General features: G+C 46.5%; 1 protein-coding gene across 1 annotated transcript in view; it reads right to left on the bottom strand.

The window, feature by feature from the left end:
• LOC307238363 (receptor-type tyrosine-protein phosphatase mu) overlaps window positions 1-14821 on the bottom strand; it is a gene marked incomplete at its 5' end in the record, with an annotated part of 194768 nt that overhangs the window by 109235 nt on the left and 70712 nt on the right. Inside the window, one exon of the mRNA XM_080011296.1 lies at window positions 12613-12906. Coding sequence (XP_079867422.1) covers window positions 12613-12906 — 294 coding nt within the window. The remainder of the gene's footprint in view (window positions 1-12612; window positions 12907-14821) is intronic.

The raw sequence follows: 14821 nt of genomic DNA, 5'->3' as shown, positions 1-14821 counted from the left end.
TGGCCTATTTAAACTGTTCTCAAAACATTTCTGTTTTACTAAATTGCCTATTCAAATTGTTCAAAATAATATAAAAAAAAATATATGGGTACTGTTTTCAAAATGGAAGAGGGAGCAGCGTGAACCTGCACCGCCGCCGCCGCGATGTGCGCAGCAGTAGCTTTAGAAAGGTTGCCTGTAATTTACCGGGAACTGTGTGTGAAAGGGGCTTAACAATGGGATAGCGGTCTGTGCTGAAAAGACATATGTTTAAATCGAATGGAATCATGGATTTCGGGAATACTGACACCCCTAGTACATATACTGTATATTAGGCCTGCTTGTGATTTTGAAGTCGAGCGCTCATTTTGATAAATCTTTGATTTTGAATCTGAATCGTGACACCCCTAATATATATATATATATATATATATATATATATATATATATATATATGAGATTGGTCTTTTGTGTGTATATATATATATATATATATATATATATATACAAAAGACCAATCTCAGTATATAAAGATTAGGGATGCAGCGGTACAGTGGGCTGATGGTTTAAATGTTTTAAGGTAGTCTGCCACAAATAATTAGTGTAATGCTGTGTGTGTATGACTGTGGGGGGAGGGGGGAGACGGGGGTTCAAGTTCATTGGTGGGTTGTTATAATTTATATAAGTTCATCAAATCGGAGGTCGGGTGTCCCAGATAGGGGATAATTCAAATATTAATTTCTGTTAATTATTTATTAATGTAATATTTTAAAAACGTTTCACAATGAAAAACAAATAAAACCAGCACTAGAGTTAGTTATTTTTGTGTAGAAACAGGTACAAACAGTATTTCTCACACACAAATAATAATAGTAAAATAAAACCTCACAGTCAGAACCTGACGTGACAGTGGGTGGGTGCACTCCTTTCAGCCAGGGCAACTCCCGGCGAGGGAGGAGCAGAGGATATCTCCTACATGGAGGGGGAAACATTTGCCGGCGGCAGGAGACGACAACTTTAACAAACAACACAACATAAAACTGTAAAACTTGCCAAAAAAAAAGAACAGCCCATCACCCAGCGAGACTCTGCTCCCTACAAACGAGACGCTCAAAAGAACCGTCCAAGAGAAGTTCGTAATAAAGAGGGACACGACCATCCCAGGGGGTTATTTTCCGAATGGAAACCTTGATTGATTGCACTCAAACTACACACGAAAACATTTGTGTGTAGTTTTATTTCTGTTTCTCTGGAAAAGCCTCGCGTAGCTGTGCGCAGCTGAAGAAATAGACCTCTCGTGCAAAAAGAAGAGTACCGAACGGTTAGATAACATACCGTGTGCCGCTGCATCCCTAGTAAAGATACTTGCAGACCTGCCAACTTTGGGAAAATATTTTGAGTACCACAAAAGTGTAAGCAGCTAAATGACTCTGTCAGTTTTTCATACCGTAGCCACCTCCTAATGAGGTCAATCACATCCTATGTCAGCTACTACAGCTAAATATACACAGTATATACAGTATACTAATTCATATCATTAGGATATAGCGCTTGAAATGCATCATCTGGTAAAGTTACCAAACATGTTTACCTACTAGAGATGCACCCATTGCTATTTTCTTGGACGATTATGAAAAAAAAAATCTGACCTGCTGATTCTGATTTTGGCATGATAAAACATTGACTCTTAAATAACTTATACATTTGGTCTCGTTGGGTATATCTGCTGTACGTCAATGACAAATACATCCTGTGATCTGATCACGCTCACCTGATTGGACAGCTTCACACACAGACTACTGCTGCATATTTCAGTTACCACAATAGTGAGATTACTCATTTTGACACTGTGTTTATTGTTGTTCATTATTCACTATGGAACAATAATAGAACATGAAACTGTCACAGAGTTCTAATAAAATAGAATATGGACTGTCACCAAGTTTCAGTAGAATTCAACCTGTAACTCTCACTGAGTTTTACTAGGACACAACATATATCTAACATGGAAATGTCCAGTTCAAACTTCAAATCAAAGTCTCTTTCACTTTTAAGTTGCAAATATACATTTATATTATATTTATATGGTACTTGCATTCCAAAATAAATCACAATCATTGAAAAAAAAAAGTACTAATAATAAAATGATCGACTGTTCTCACTCTCGTTCACTGGAGCTCACCGTGCGTGAATACGACCGAATCCAATGGAACGACTCGTTTTACTGAGGGACTCGTCAGGAGTCTCAAAAAGCTTGTGCACGAGGGACAACCACAGCAGACGCTCCTCTGCAGTGACAGCGCTAAATACGTAGTCTGAACAATTTTGTAATATTGTCAGGCGAATATTATCAGAATATTTATCCAATAAACAGCCAACATTTCCTTCCGCTCTCTTTTTTGAGCGTCAACTGCGCAACCACGTTACATTACGTTGGTATCGGAGCATTTTTACGACTACTGTACATGAGCGCAATATGGGGCGTGTAAATTTGACCGGCACAGAATCTGAAAATAATCTGATCTGGCCGGTCCACCGGTCGTGAGCGATCAAGCTGAAAACCGGCCGATCGATCGGTGCGTCTCTATTACCGACGCTTTCTAAGGTAACATTACAGTCACATTTTTGTGATTATGACTCCCCCACTTCCCATTTTACCTCAGCAATGCGGCGTCGGTGGATGATAAAGAAGAGAGTGAGAGGGAGGGGAGGGGGATACAGAACCACAGGTCGTAGCATCTGGCCCAATCCGAGGGGATGTCGTTTAAACACCCAATGAATGTACGCCCTTGTTTTGTCTGGATTGATTGGTTGTTCTCCGTAATTAAATTACAATAATATATTTATTTATTTAGTTAGTTAGTTATTTTTGCGTAGTTTCAGCTGGAAATTTCCTACCTGCGTATTTGGACCAAGGATTGCGTGGTTGGGAACACAAAATGCGTGCAGGTTGGCAGGTCTGTACTTGTACATACCAACATATATGTTACGTATTCATACTTCTAACCCTCTCCACATAACTATATTATATACATACTGTATATCTATCCATTCTTCTGCAAGTCTTCAAAATGGGGCACCTTTTTCATCCAAATAGATAGCATGATTACCCCAGACTCTATGCACATTACTGAGACAAAGGTAGTTGTAGTATTGTTTTTTTTATTGATACTGTCTTTTTCACATGAAGAAGTCATTACTTTTACAGGTCTTCCTAGTCACATATTATTCTCAGACTAGTCATTTTCCCCTTCGGACTGCCCTCCAACGAGTCCACTAAGAGCACGAACAGGCGACATATGAACGTTGTGTGTGAAAACCTGTTTGACTCATGAGATCCCGGTTTGGAAATTGGGGTTATTCCACATAAAAAGCTCCATTCCAGGCCGCCACTTATGGCCCTCTGTTTCCGCACGCCGCTCACTCCTGTTTCGCGGCGAGCCCGGCCGACTCGGACCGCGAGGCGAGCAAATTTGTTTCCCTCTCTCTTTTGTATTCCATCTCGGCAACGGCGCCGGTGCCATTGAGGTAATGACATGGGTTTTACACTTATGAAATCATTTTCATATCACGCAGAGGCAAGCCACAATGATAGCTTTTGATAACCGACAATCAAAGCTCCATCACCCTCCTAGAGTGCTGCTCCGCGCAATCCTCCGGAGACGCACAGGGAGAGAGAGAGCGGGAGAGGGAGAGAGGGGGGAGGGAAGGTGGGTGGAGGGGAGACAGGGTTTGGGGGAGTCAGGAAGAGAGGGGGGAGGACCGCTGCCAAGGTTCTCCAACCTGGGTGGGTGCTCATTACCATCATGCAACAAGTCAAACAAGAGCAGAAAAGTCCTTGGTGCTGACATGTGTACACAGCTTTGAGTGATGACACTTTACGATGCCATACGTGGACCACGCCCATTATGCCCATTAGGACACACACACGCACACGCACACGCACACGCACACGCACACGCACACGCGCACACGCACACACACACACACACACACACACACACACACACACACACACACACACACACACAAGCGTGCACACCCATACAACTTAGAGGCGTGGATAATCACAAGGATTTATTGAACCGGGGTGGTCCCCCCTCACTCTATCAAGTCCGTCTTTATGGGCTCTGTGATTAATGAGCGTGCCTGGGCGGGTGAGGATGTGGGGCGCAGGGGATGGGGCGGGGTGGAGGGAGTAGGCCCGGCGCCCACGCAGCACCGGGACGGGGGAATGAGCCCCAGCGCTGGAGCAGGGCAGGGCCGAGCTGCCATAGTGTCAGATGAAGCCCCCTAAAGCTGTGGTGGGGGAAGATGGAGTGGGCACCTGCTCACGCCATTACAGAGGGAGGGTGGGGTGGGGAGGGAGGCGGAGGGGAGGGGGAGCTCTGCCAATAGGTGAGGATGATACATGGCACGACTTGAGACCATCAATTGAGATCAAATCAGAGCGCCTCTCTGTTTGTGATTGACACGGCTCCTACGAAATTGTTGACTCGGCAGAAAGTGGCTTATAAAGCAGAGTCTGTTTGTTTTACACTCAAACGTTGTTGGAGCACTAGATTTTGTGTTATAATGTATTAAACGGTGGATGTTCATTTCTTATGTTTTATTCCATTATTATTATATACTATGCCTTATTATGTAATCTGTACATAATTGAAATAATAATAAAAATTATTATTATTATTATTATTATTATTATTATTATTATTGTTGTTGTTGTTGTTGTTATTATTGTTATTATTATTATTGTTATTATTATTATTATTATTATTATTACTATTATTATGACTTATTAATTTATATAGTGCCTTTCAAGGGACCCAAGGTCGCTTCACACACACATAGTCACATAGTTGAGAAGGACCAAGGCACGTAGGTGCACACACACAGAGCAGCACAATAAGTGCCTCTCGGGGGCTAAAAAGCGAAGGCGGGAGCCATTCTGGAGTCTCCCTCTGCCGTCCAGATGAAAACAAATAGACGGCCAGTTGATGGGGAGAGCAGAAGAGAGACGGAGGATGTGGGACCCGGGGAAAAAAAAAATCGATCCTTCATTTTGTTTCCACCGATATGCTGCTGTGGTGATTGGGGTCAGGCCGACAGGTAGAACGCATGCGCGAACGTGCACACACACACACACACACACACACACACACACACACACACCCTTCTGACAACAAACAGATGTAAAGATACAAAAGAAAACACGACACACACCCATCCATCCCCAGTCGTCTGCAGCACTGTGCTTCTATTCCTGGCGACAGCTTCGCAGATAGGTCTGACAAACAGCAGGGACGTAAACCTTCATTTAACAACGGGGACAAAAATCTCTACAAGAGCAGAGGGTGGTTACCGAGGTGATCCTTCAACTTCACAACTCCCCAGATGGCCTGCATGCCGTTGCCATTTGTCCCCCCCCCCCCCCCCGAAAAAAAATAAAAAAGCTCGGTGCTCGGCTCGGGGTGGCGCCCAAAGTGTAAATCATAGTGAAGCGCTTCACTTTGCGAAATGTTTGCCTCGTCTATTTTTTTTTTTTTTTTGAGCCACCTACTTAGGAGATATACAGTGCGGGATCAAAAGACGGAGCTTCCGAGACGGCCGAAAAAAGGGGGGAAATAAATCGCCGCCGGGTTCCCGGTGACCCCGTCCTCCGGCGGCGAAGGAGAGGCGGGGATGTTCCCCTTCAGTCAGAGTGATGGAACCAGACGGAATGAGTGCTTCCTGGATGCCGGTGCAAGGGGGGGGGGGGGGGGGGGGGGGGGAGACATCTATAATTCAGCAAATGGCTGAAGAAAATGTGACAAAAATTACACGAGATAGACCATGCATTATTAATCGCGGAGAATGGCAACATTTAAAGACCTTGAAAGGAGTTTTCTGTTCAAATTAAACGCCAGAAGATAAAAAGCGACGCGCGCCGCTCGACGTCCTCGAGAGGGTTTAAGTGAGGGGGCCGGCAAAAAACAGCCACAATAACAACTGTTTGTGAAGTTCTCGAGTGGAAGCTCCGCCGCTTGGGGGGGGGGGGGGGGGGGGGGCTCTCGGCTCCGACGTGACGTGGGAGTCTCGCTCCGTCGCTTCGGGACGAGGCGGCAGACGGAGGTGACGGAGGTGACGGAGGTGACGGCGAACGGCCGATAATAAGGATAAAAACAGCTCGGGAACCGGGGCTCAGCGACGACGCCGTCTCCCCCGGTCAACAGCGGACGTGGACCTTGAGAGGGGACGCGATTCGCACTGCTGTTCTTTAAACGGGTTTTGATTGTGCCGCTCGGGTGACCTCCCCGGCAGACACAAACCCAATCGGCCCCGCGCCGCGCCCCACAAAGGAACACGAATTCAATGCGCCTCCGACGAAGGCCCCTCATTCACCTTGCCTGCCGCAGACAATATACAGGCCCTCGCCGATCGCACGGCTGGCAACAGCTATCGGCGCCGGGCCGGGCCAGAGTTATCAGAGATGGTGGAGCTGAAGTGGCTTCTCCATTCACACCTCAATGCGACAATGGCATTAATTAGAAATGATGTCAGGCCAAGTAATTTGCTTTCCCTTCCCCTTTATTTCCTTTCCAGAGCCCTGACACTCGGGGCTTAATCTCAGAGCTGCCAGGAGGAGGATGGATTGTACTCCAGAACTGTCCGTCATGAGGCAGAGGGCCTTTTTCTTTTTTCTTTTTTTTTTTCGTTACGGAGCGATTCACCCGGGAAGATCAAGTTGGGAGGGGGACGGCGGGTGACGTCAAGTGTCAGAGCGGCGGCGGCGTCGGGCTCCTTTTCCCACCGAGGTGCCAACGCCCTCGAAGGGAAAAGGCCGTTGGCGCGTGCGTTTTCTCGACAGTCCAGAGACACGTTCATGAGAGACCCCGAAGCGTAAAAAGCGCCGGGGAGCGCAGTTCCCTGAGCCCCACTTGTGGAGGAGGGAGGAGCCGGGCCAGCCGCGCCGCCGCGCGGAGCGGTGGGCGGAGCCGCCGGATCGGCGTCGCATACATTGTTTCGTTTTCGCTCTCGTTTCTCTCTCGTTCCCGTTCATTTCTTGACGCTTCAACATCTGTAGCCAATGTTATGAATAATGTTGCCGGGCAACATGGAAACTAACCAGCGCATGTCTCTCTATAAATTTTGATTCTCAATAACATGGTTATCAAGTAAACAGTTTTTTTTGTTTTGTTTTGTTTAGTTTTTTTCGGTTTCCAGGCAGTGGCGGAAAATGGCAACCTTTCAGTGCCCAAGAGCTTCAGATCCAGCTCTTTTTTTCCGTATCTTCACAGGGACCCGATCCTACAGAGAAACCGCTGCACTGTTTTTGATTTCTATTCAGGGAGCGTCCTTATGCTTACAGTGGCTGCACAAGCACACGACCAGTAGCGGCAAGCGCAGCGTACGCCAAACTGTGGGTGAACAACTGCAGTATCTACTAAAAAAAAGCTTTGTGTGTGTTTATGCATACATAAACATTGTGTGTGTGTGTGTGTGTGTGTGTGTGTGTGTGTGTGTGTGTGTGTGTGTGTGTGTGTCTGTGTGTGTGTGTGTGTGTGTGTGTGTGTGTGTGTGTGTGCATTTATGGCACCTCACTGTGCCTCTTATACAAATGCGAGGGGGTATTTTTCTACCTGCGGGTTTGTATCAAATCTCTGCGGAATGCTGAATTTGGGCCGCACTGTTTTTATTTATTGTGTCACGCAATATCTGAGTTTGAAAATATCTGAGGGAAACTCGTTACCACAATTTTTTGGTATTCCCTTAATTGTTGTGTGTTTCCTCTCGGACCTTCAAAGTCAAATGGTTCCGTTGCTCATCCGTAACTCGCATGTCAGCTTGAAAAGCAACACGTGGACTCTTTATAACAGGCTTCCAAGCCCAAAATCAACATTTCAAAACAGGCCATTACGAACTCAACATCTCATCATGTTTGGTGAAAGAGGCACAGTTCATGTGTATTACATGGTTAGCTTTTCCCCGTGAGGACCTGTAGATATTTACCAGAACCCGGGACCGTCCACTCCACGCCTTTTGAGATCAACTGAAATCATTTCCAAGTCGACATCATTGTCCGTCTTTGCTAAACTGGGGTGCGCTTGCTTCTGACTGCGGAACCGCGTGAGTTCTCCCCGAGCTCGCCGCAACGACAAAGCGCTGCGACGTGGCGCCGTCGTGAGTCTGATTCGCGGTCGATTTGGACGAAAGCGCCTATCACACCAAACGGCGTCGTTCGCATTTGAAGACTGCATGAATAACAACCTTGGTTGGAGTGAGCGCAACGTGCGGGGCGCCACTCTGCTCTTCAGACTTATAATGGGATGTTGAAGCGAGGGCTGAGCCCTGATTACTTCTGGTTCCCCTGTGTTTAATAGCGCTCGCTGCGACGGCATGGCGACCGAAAAAACAAACAGATGAGACAACTCCCACGCAGCACTGGCGCGCAGATGGACAAAAACTTAAAGCCGGGGACACGGAGCTGGCAGAAGGCGGGCTCGGAGCAGGTGTTTGGACATCATGCAGGGGCCACTTGAAAAGGAGTCCAGGGCCGACGGGAGCGAGGGGGCCAGCGAGTCGAGATGATGAGCACATAACAGAATGTTTCCCGAGCCCTTGAACGGCGGCCATCGCCGCATTTCAGATCAAGATCAGTGCGGTATTTTAAAGACAACACAACGCCATATGCGCGCCATACTTAGAGCGCGGCGCAGCCTGTGATTTAAAACAAATAAAATAAAAAAATTAAAAAACACCACCGAAGGAAAAATGGGCTTTGTCGGTGGAGAGCGGTATAAGTGAAATCGCTGGCGTTCATCGCTATGAAATGAATCGCATCGATTTACATACAATCACAACAAAACCAAAGTAAAAAAACGTTGCAGAAAACAGATTTTTTAAATTGATCTCACTCTGAGGTCCGCGGTTGCACACCCCTTTGTGCACTGGGATAAAAAAAATAAAATAAAATACAATAAATAAAAAGCGATCTGACCCTGGTCCCGGTACTTTCGGTCGTGAATGGACTGCGGGGTTGTTTCGGGCCAGCTCATCTGCCTCCCCGGCGTCGGGGCTGGAAATGGTTTCTCTGTGTGAGACGGTCTTTCAACGGCGCAGCCCGAAAATGCGCCCACCCCCCCACCGGCGCGTTCCGAGGGCACCACCCGATAAATACGGTGGCCTCCCTCGCCGAGTACTTACCAAGCGCCGAGTGCCGGAGAGCGGTAAACAACTTCACACTCAAATTCACAAAGAGCCGGGGCGCGCCGCTCGGCAAAATGTCACTCCGTTTCGACGGCGAGAAACAAGTAACAAGTTGAACATTTCTAAACTGACGGCCCAATAATACGAGAACTTTGAAATGGAAAGAAATAAATAAAAAAATGGCTCCGAATGATTCTGTGAGCCCTTGAGAGCCGATAACTACCCCCCCACCCCCCCCACCATATTGACATTCAGTGGGAAAGTAATGGAATGGTATGGGGGCGGGGGGATAAAAATCTATTCAAGGCTACACCTTTTCTTCTGCTTACAATCTAATTCAAATGGTCGGTGTCCTTGTATTAAACATTCTCCGGGTTTTCACAAAAAAAAAAAAGATTTCAATTACAGCAACCTTTGTCATCAGAGAAATTGCTCAGTTTGCGAAATGTCCGGCAAACGGCTATGAATAATTAGGAAGGGCGCCCTGCCGTCCCACATCTTTTCATCACAGCCTTGGGACGAAGAGGCAGAGGAGAGAGAGGGAAGAGAGAGAGAGAGAGAGAGAGAGAGAGAGAGAGTATCTGGGCCTGTCTATATCAACAGTGATGTATCACAAGGCCCCGCTGAGCTGTAACAGTTCAATTATGAGCGCCGCTGAGGCCCCGGCCCCATCGCCAGGGTGCGACCAGCAGAGAACCGGACAAGATCAAGAGCCGCTTCCTCGAACGCACTTGGGCGGGCGGGGCCCATCCGTCTCCCTGACTGGGGCCGGCGGGGAGGCGGGGGGTGCCCCCCCCCGGCCGCGGCCTAGGGGCCCGCTCGGGAAGACCGAACTGGTCGCGCAATCCATTCCGATCAGCCGGACTCTAAATGAAGGGGCCCGCGACCTTCACGGGGCGGTGCGGACGGGTGGAGGGTGACACCCCTCGTAAGGAAGGAGGGGAAGGGAAGCGATGGAGGGAAGAAAAAAAAAGAAAAATCCCATTTCCATCAGCACTTCTACGGACACCGCTGAACATTAAGGCCGCGAAAATGCTGAGGCTAGATTTGTTTGGTTCTCTGAGTTGGCATCCCGGTGCAGCGCGGGAGTTTAGCTGGTTAATGTTGTGAGAAGGGCAATTTGTGTCATTAGGAGCTCTTAAAATGTCTACGTACATGTAAGAGGTCCCCTACGCTGGCAGTGAAGAAACAATATAAGCACTTAAGTGTAAGGTGCCGCCATGCTTTAAATGCAATATCAATCAGTTTTGCTGATTAATTGGTTGTGTGTGTGTGCGTGTGTGTGTGTATGTATGTGTGCGTGTGTGTGTGTGTGTGTGTGTGTGTGTGTGGGAGGGGTTGTTGACGCCGAAGTATTTCAGTGAATGAGCAGTTATAGAGTTAATGTGGTAGCACAAATTAAAACTTTAAGCTGGAGCCGGTGCTTGCCATAAATCATATCAGTTCTCATCGTCACGCCAATCTGTTGTGTTAACTTCACACGCTTAATGAGTCGTTCTTTGCCGTTTTTGTCCTTTAAACGGCCCTATTTGCTTGAGTCGGGACTATAGCCTAAAAAGAAACATACACAGATCGGCCACAACATTAAAACATTAAATAACATTGATAATCTGGTTCCAATGGCACCTGTCAAGGGGTGGGATATACGAGGCAGCAAGTGAACAGTCAGTTCTTGAAGTTGATGTGTTGGAAGAGGGAAAATGGGCAAGCGTTAGGATCTGAGCCACTTTGACAAGGTCCAAATTGTAATGGCTAGACGACTGGGTCAGAGCAACTCCAAAACAACAGGTCTTGTGGGGTGTTCCTGGTATGCAGTGGTTAGTACTTACCAAAAGTGGTCCAAGGAAGGACAGCTGGTGAACTGCCGACAGGGTCATGGGCTTATTGATGCTCATGGGGAGTAAAGTCTAGCCCGTCTGGTCCGATCCACACAAGAGCTACTGTAGCACAAATTGCTGATAAAGTTAATGCTGCTGTGATAGAAAGGTGTCAGAACACACAGTGCATCACAGCTTGCTGCGTATGGGGCTGTGTAGCTGCAGACCAGTCAGAGTGTCCATGTTGACCCCTGTCCACCACTGAAAGCACCTACAATGAACACATGAGCGTCAGAACTGGACCATGGAGCAATGGAAGAAGGAGGCCTGGTCTGATGAATCATATTTTCTTTTACATCATGTGGATGGGCGGGGTTAGGGTCCAAGCCGGTCGAGTAGGTTTTGGATGTGCTTGAACAACAAGCCTGATCCATGGGGGCCCCACCTCACAACTTCCAGGACTTAAAGGATCTGCTGCTAACGTCTTGGTGCCAGATACCACAGGACACCTTCAGAGGTCTTGTGGAGTCCATGCCTCCACGGGTCAGAGCTGTTTTGGTGGCACGAGGGGGAGCTACACAATATTAGTGGTTATGAGTGGTGGTTTTAATTTTGTGGCTGATCTGTGTGTTTTGTAGCTGTCAAAAGCTTTGATGGGGATCTATAGATTAAAAGACTGTTAAGGAAAAGAACACAGTGCAGTTTGTTGTGGACCTGATTTATCGCTTGAGATAGATTTCCCGATGGACGCTGATGGCTGTTTATTATGTTTATTACGATGTTTCCCCGATTCCATTTGAGCAAAATCCCAGCGCTTTGTCCCCACTGTGCTTTGTAGCACTGCAGGTGTTTCAGTGATTAAAAAATGTCACACCGGGGATCGATAAAACAACACAAGAGAGATTTAGGGAAGTTGGTTTTGGGGTGGATGACTTTATCAGCAATAACAATGTTTGTATGATACTTCAGTTTGTTTGGAGGGCCCTTGTGTACAACATGATATAGTCATTATAGTAATAATTAATAATAATTGTGATTTATAATAGTAATAATTTACAATCGAAACCTACTCATTTATTGTTATCCATGTTATCCATATCCAGTACAGTATATCCATCAATATTTATACTATATCTATACAGATGATATACCTACAGCTATACTATTAACCATACTGCAGAGCAGCTTTATGGCATTTTGAAAATGCCGTACATTTTTGCTATTTGGCTGTATTTGTCTATTTTCTTTGTATAATTGTTGATTATTTTATACATATCTTTTTTTTCCATGACTGTTCACCTGTTTTCTCATTTGTGCTTTTTGCACAAATCTTCAACTGATTCCTCATACAGTACAGTACCAGTCAAAGGTTTGGACACATCTACTCATTCAAGGGGTTTCTCTTTATGTTCACTCTTTTCTACATTTCCACATTTTCTGCAAAATTCCATACATGTTATTTCTGAGCTTTGATGTCTTCACTGTTATTCTACAAAGTAGAAAAATAAAGATAAACCCTTGAAAGAGTGGGCGTGTCCAAACAGTTGACAAACCAGAGTACTCAAGACCCCCCCAAAACGCAAACGACGTCCATGTAAGAACATGTCAGAAAGTAGAACTCTGAACTCACCGGCACACCGGGTCCTAGCTCGGAGCTGGGGCCCGGGGGCCCCTGTCCCCCCCTCCAGGGGCCTGGTCAGCAGGACGCTGATCTCGTACTCGGTGTCGGGGTCCAGGTGGCCGATCTTGTGCGTGGTCTTGTCGACGGGCTGCAGGTCGTACATGGTGCCGGAGACGGTGCGGTACTCAACCTCCCGGTCGATGATGGGGCCGTCGCCGTTGATGGAGTTGGCGTTGAGCTGGATCCACAGGTAGGTTGCGCCCACGGCCGTCAGCTGGGGTGGGGCGATGGGAACCGGAGGCTCTGAGGAGGAACAAAGAAACAAACATCTTATTGTCTCCAAATGCACTGTCAAAGAAAATCACGTGACAGTTAGTCAGACTGTAAAAAAATGTTACAACAAAAAAATAATATTAATAAGTCTTGCGTTGGCTGCCCAGATTACCCATCCGGTTGGTTTCACCGCTCATGAAAGATAAAGTAAAATAAAAGAAAATAGTCAAAAATTGTATTCCCTCAATTGCAGGATTTCCTATGCAAGTTCAATGATTTCAAGATTTTTATTTAATACACTTAATTGAGACCCGAAAAGTGACCTTCAGCCCTGTTTCCCAACAGAAGTGAAACATATAAAAGGCAGCACGCTATTGACTTTAGTGCTTTTTTTTTGTTTGTTTGTCTCTTCCGCTAAATGATTGTACGACTTTAATAACACACAAAATCACTCCGCACGACTTGGAGCTGACTCCTCGCGGTTACTACCAGTCGTAGCAACCGCGTATTGTTCGCCGGAGAATTGCGGCCAAAGCACAGTGGTGCATTTTTGATTTGCTGGCAAATGATTGCCGGGTTCCCACACAACACCGCTCTGAGTGAAGTGCTGGTATTTGAGAATGAGAGCGTTTCAGATCAATCGCTGCTGTAAACAATAAACCACGGCGGCAAAATCCTCTTCAGGTGCATGAGCAATGTCTTTGTGGGCTTTCCAACAAACCAAGCATTTCAGAAAATAACACACACACACACGCGCGCACGCACATGCACATGCACGCACACACACACACACACACACACACACACACACACACACATACACACGCAAACTAATCAATATCTGCAGCTTGTAAAATGGGAATATCTCATTATCAATAGTAAAGTGTGGCTGCGATGTAATCACTGGTATTAGCAGAGTGCCAGTGGCATCAGACGGGGGAGTAAATGAAGTCACCTGGACCTTGGGGAAAGCTGCAGGCCTTTGAACAACATATTGATTTCAATCAGAGCGCGACTACTGTACACACTGTGATAATTGACGGCTAGCACCGCTGTCGCCGTGATTGGGGAGCCGGATCAATCCCGAACCCGGCGACCATTTTCCGCGCAGTCCTGCCGAACTTCGCCGGCTTCCACGCCGCGTACGGCGGCGGCTGTGTGGCTTTGTGACTTTATGACACTTTTACGTGCAGCTGCAGATGAATGGCTTGTGACCTTAAACGTGACCCGGAAAAGAAAAATACAAACCTCCCCAAAAGTTGTTTTCTTTTTAGAGGTTTTTTTTCCCCGCTGATTGACCGGCTCTTGTTGGATTGGGAATTTTTCATTATTACTGCTCTCCAGACGGGGGCCGTGAGGTGCGCGGTGATCTCTATCTTTCCACTTCCGTGTACGGCGTATTCTCTGGATGTGACCTTTTCCTACGCGAGCTCACCCATATTTGCCTATCCAGGCTTAAAGCCCAAGCTCTGTCTGCTCTAATGAAGTCTCAGGAAATGTCACAGGCAAGTTATTCCTACTGCGGAGTACTACATAGAAAAAATATATATTTTCCTAGGAGCTCAGCCCTCTGGAGTGTGCCATTCAGCTTCCCACCGCACGCTGCTCTCGCAACACGCGACAAATAATACGTTGAATGTTACATCAAATAGATGTAGCGCTCAATGAGGGCCAATAAAGTGTTGCTTTTGAACTTTATAAATGTGCCTCCTTTGCTGAGACTCATTTTCTTTATTTATCTTTGAACGTGGCCAGGTTTATGAAACCCACATTTAAGGCGCAGCATCAAGTGTTCCCATTTCATTTTAAAAAGCTGAAATGTCGTCGAAATGTCGTCGACAGCGTCAAAGTGGAAGAAAATATTGGGATATTATTTTGAGGCAATATCACTCAACCCCAATGTAGATATAATGTAAAATCACAATACAGAAATTCTATACAAATT

Source organism: Zeus faber (genome assembly GCF_960531495.2).
Source record: "Zeus faber genome assembly, chromosome: 12".
In the NCBI taxonomy this organism is placed as follows: Eukaryota; Metazoa; Chordata; class Actinopteri; order Zeiformes; family Zeidae; genus Zeus; species Zeus faber.
Note: the sequence above shows the minus strand (reverse complement) of the source record. Positions and strands in the feature narration are given on the sequence as shown.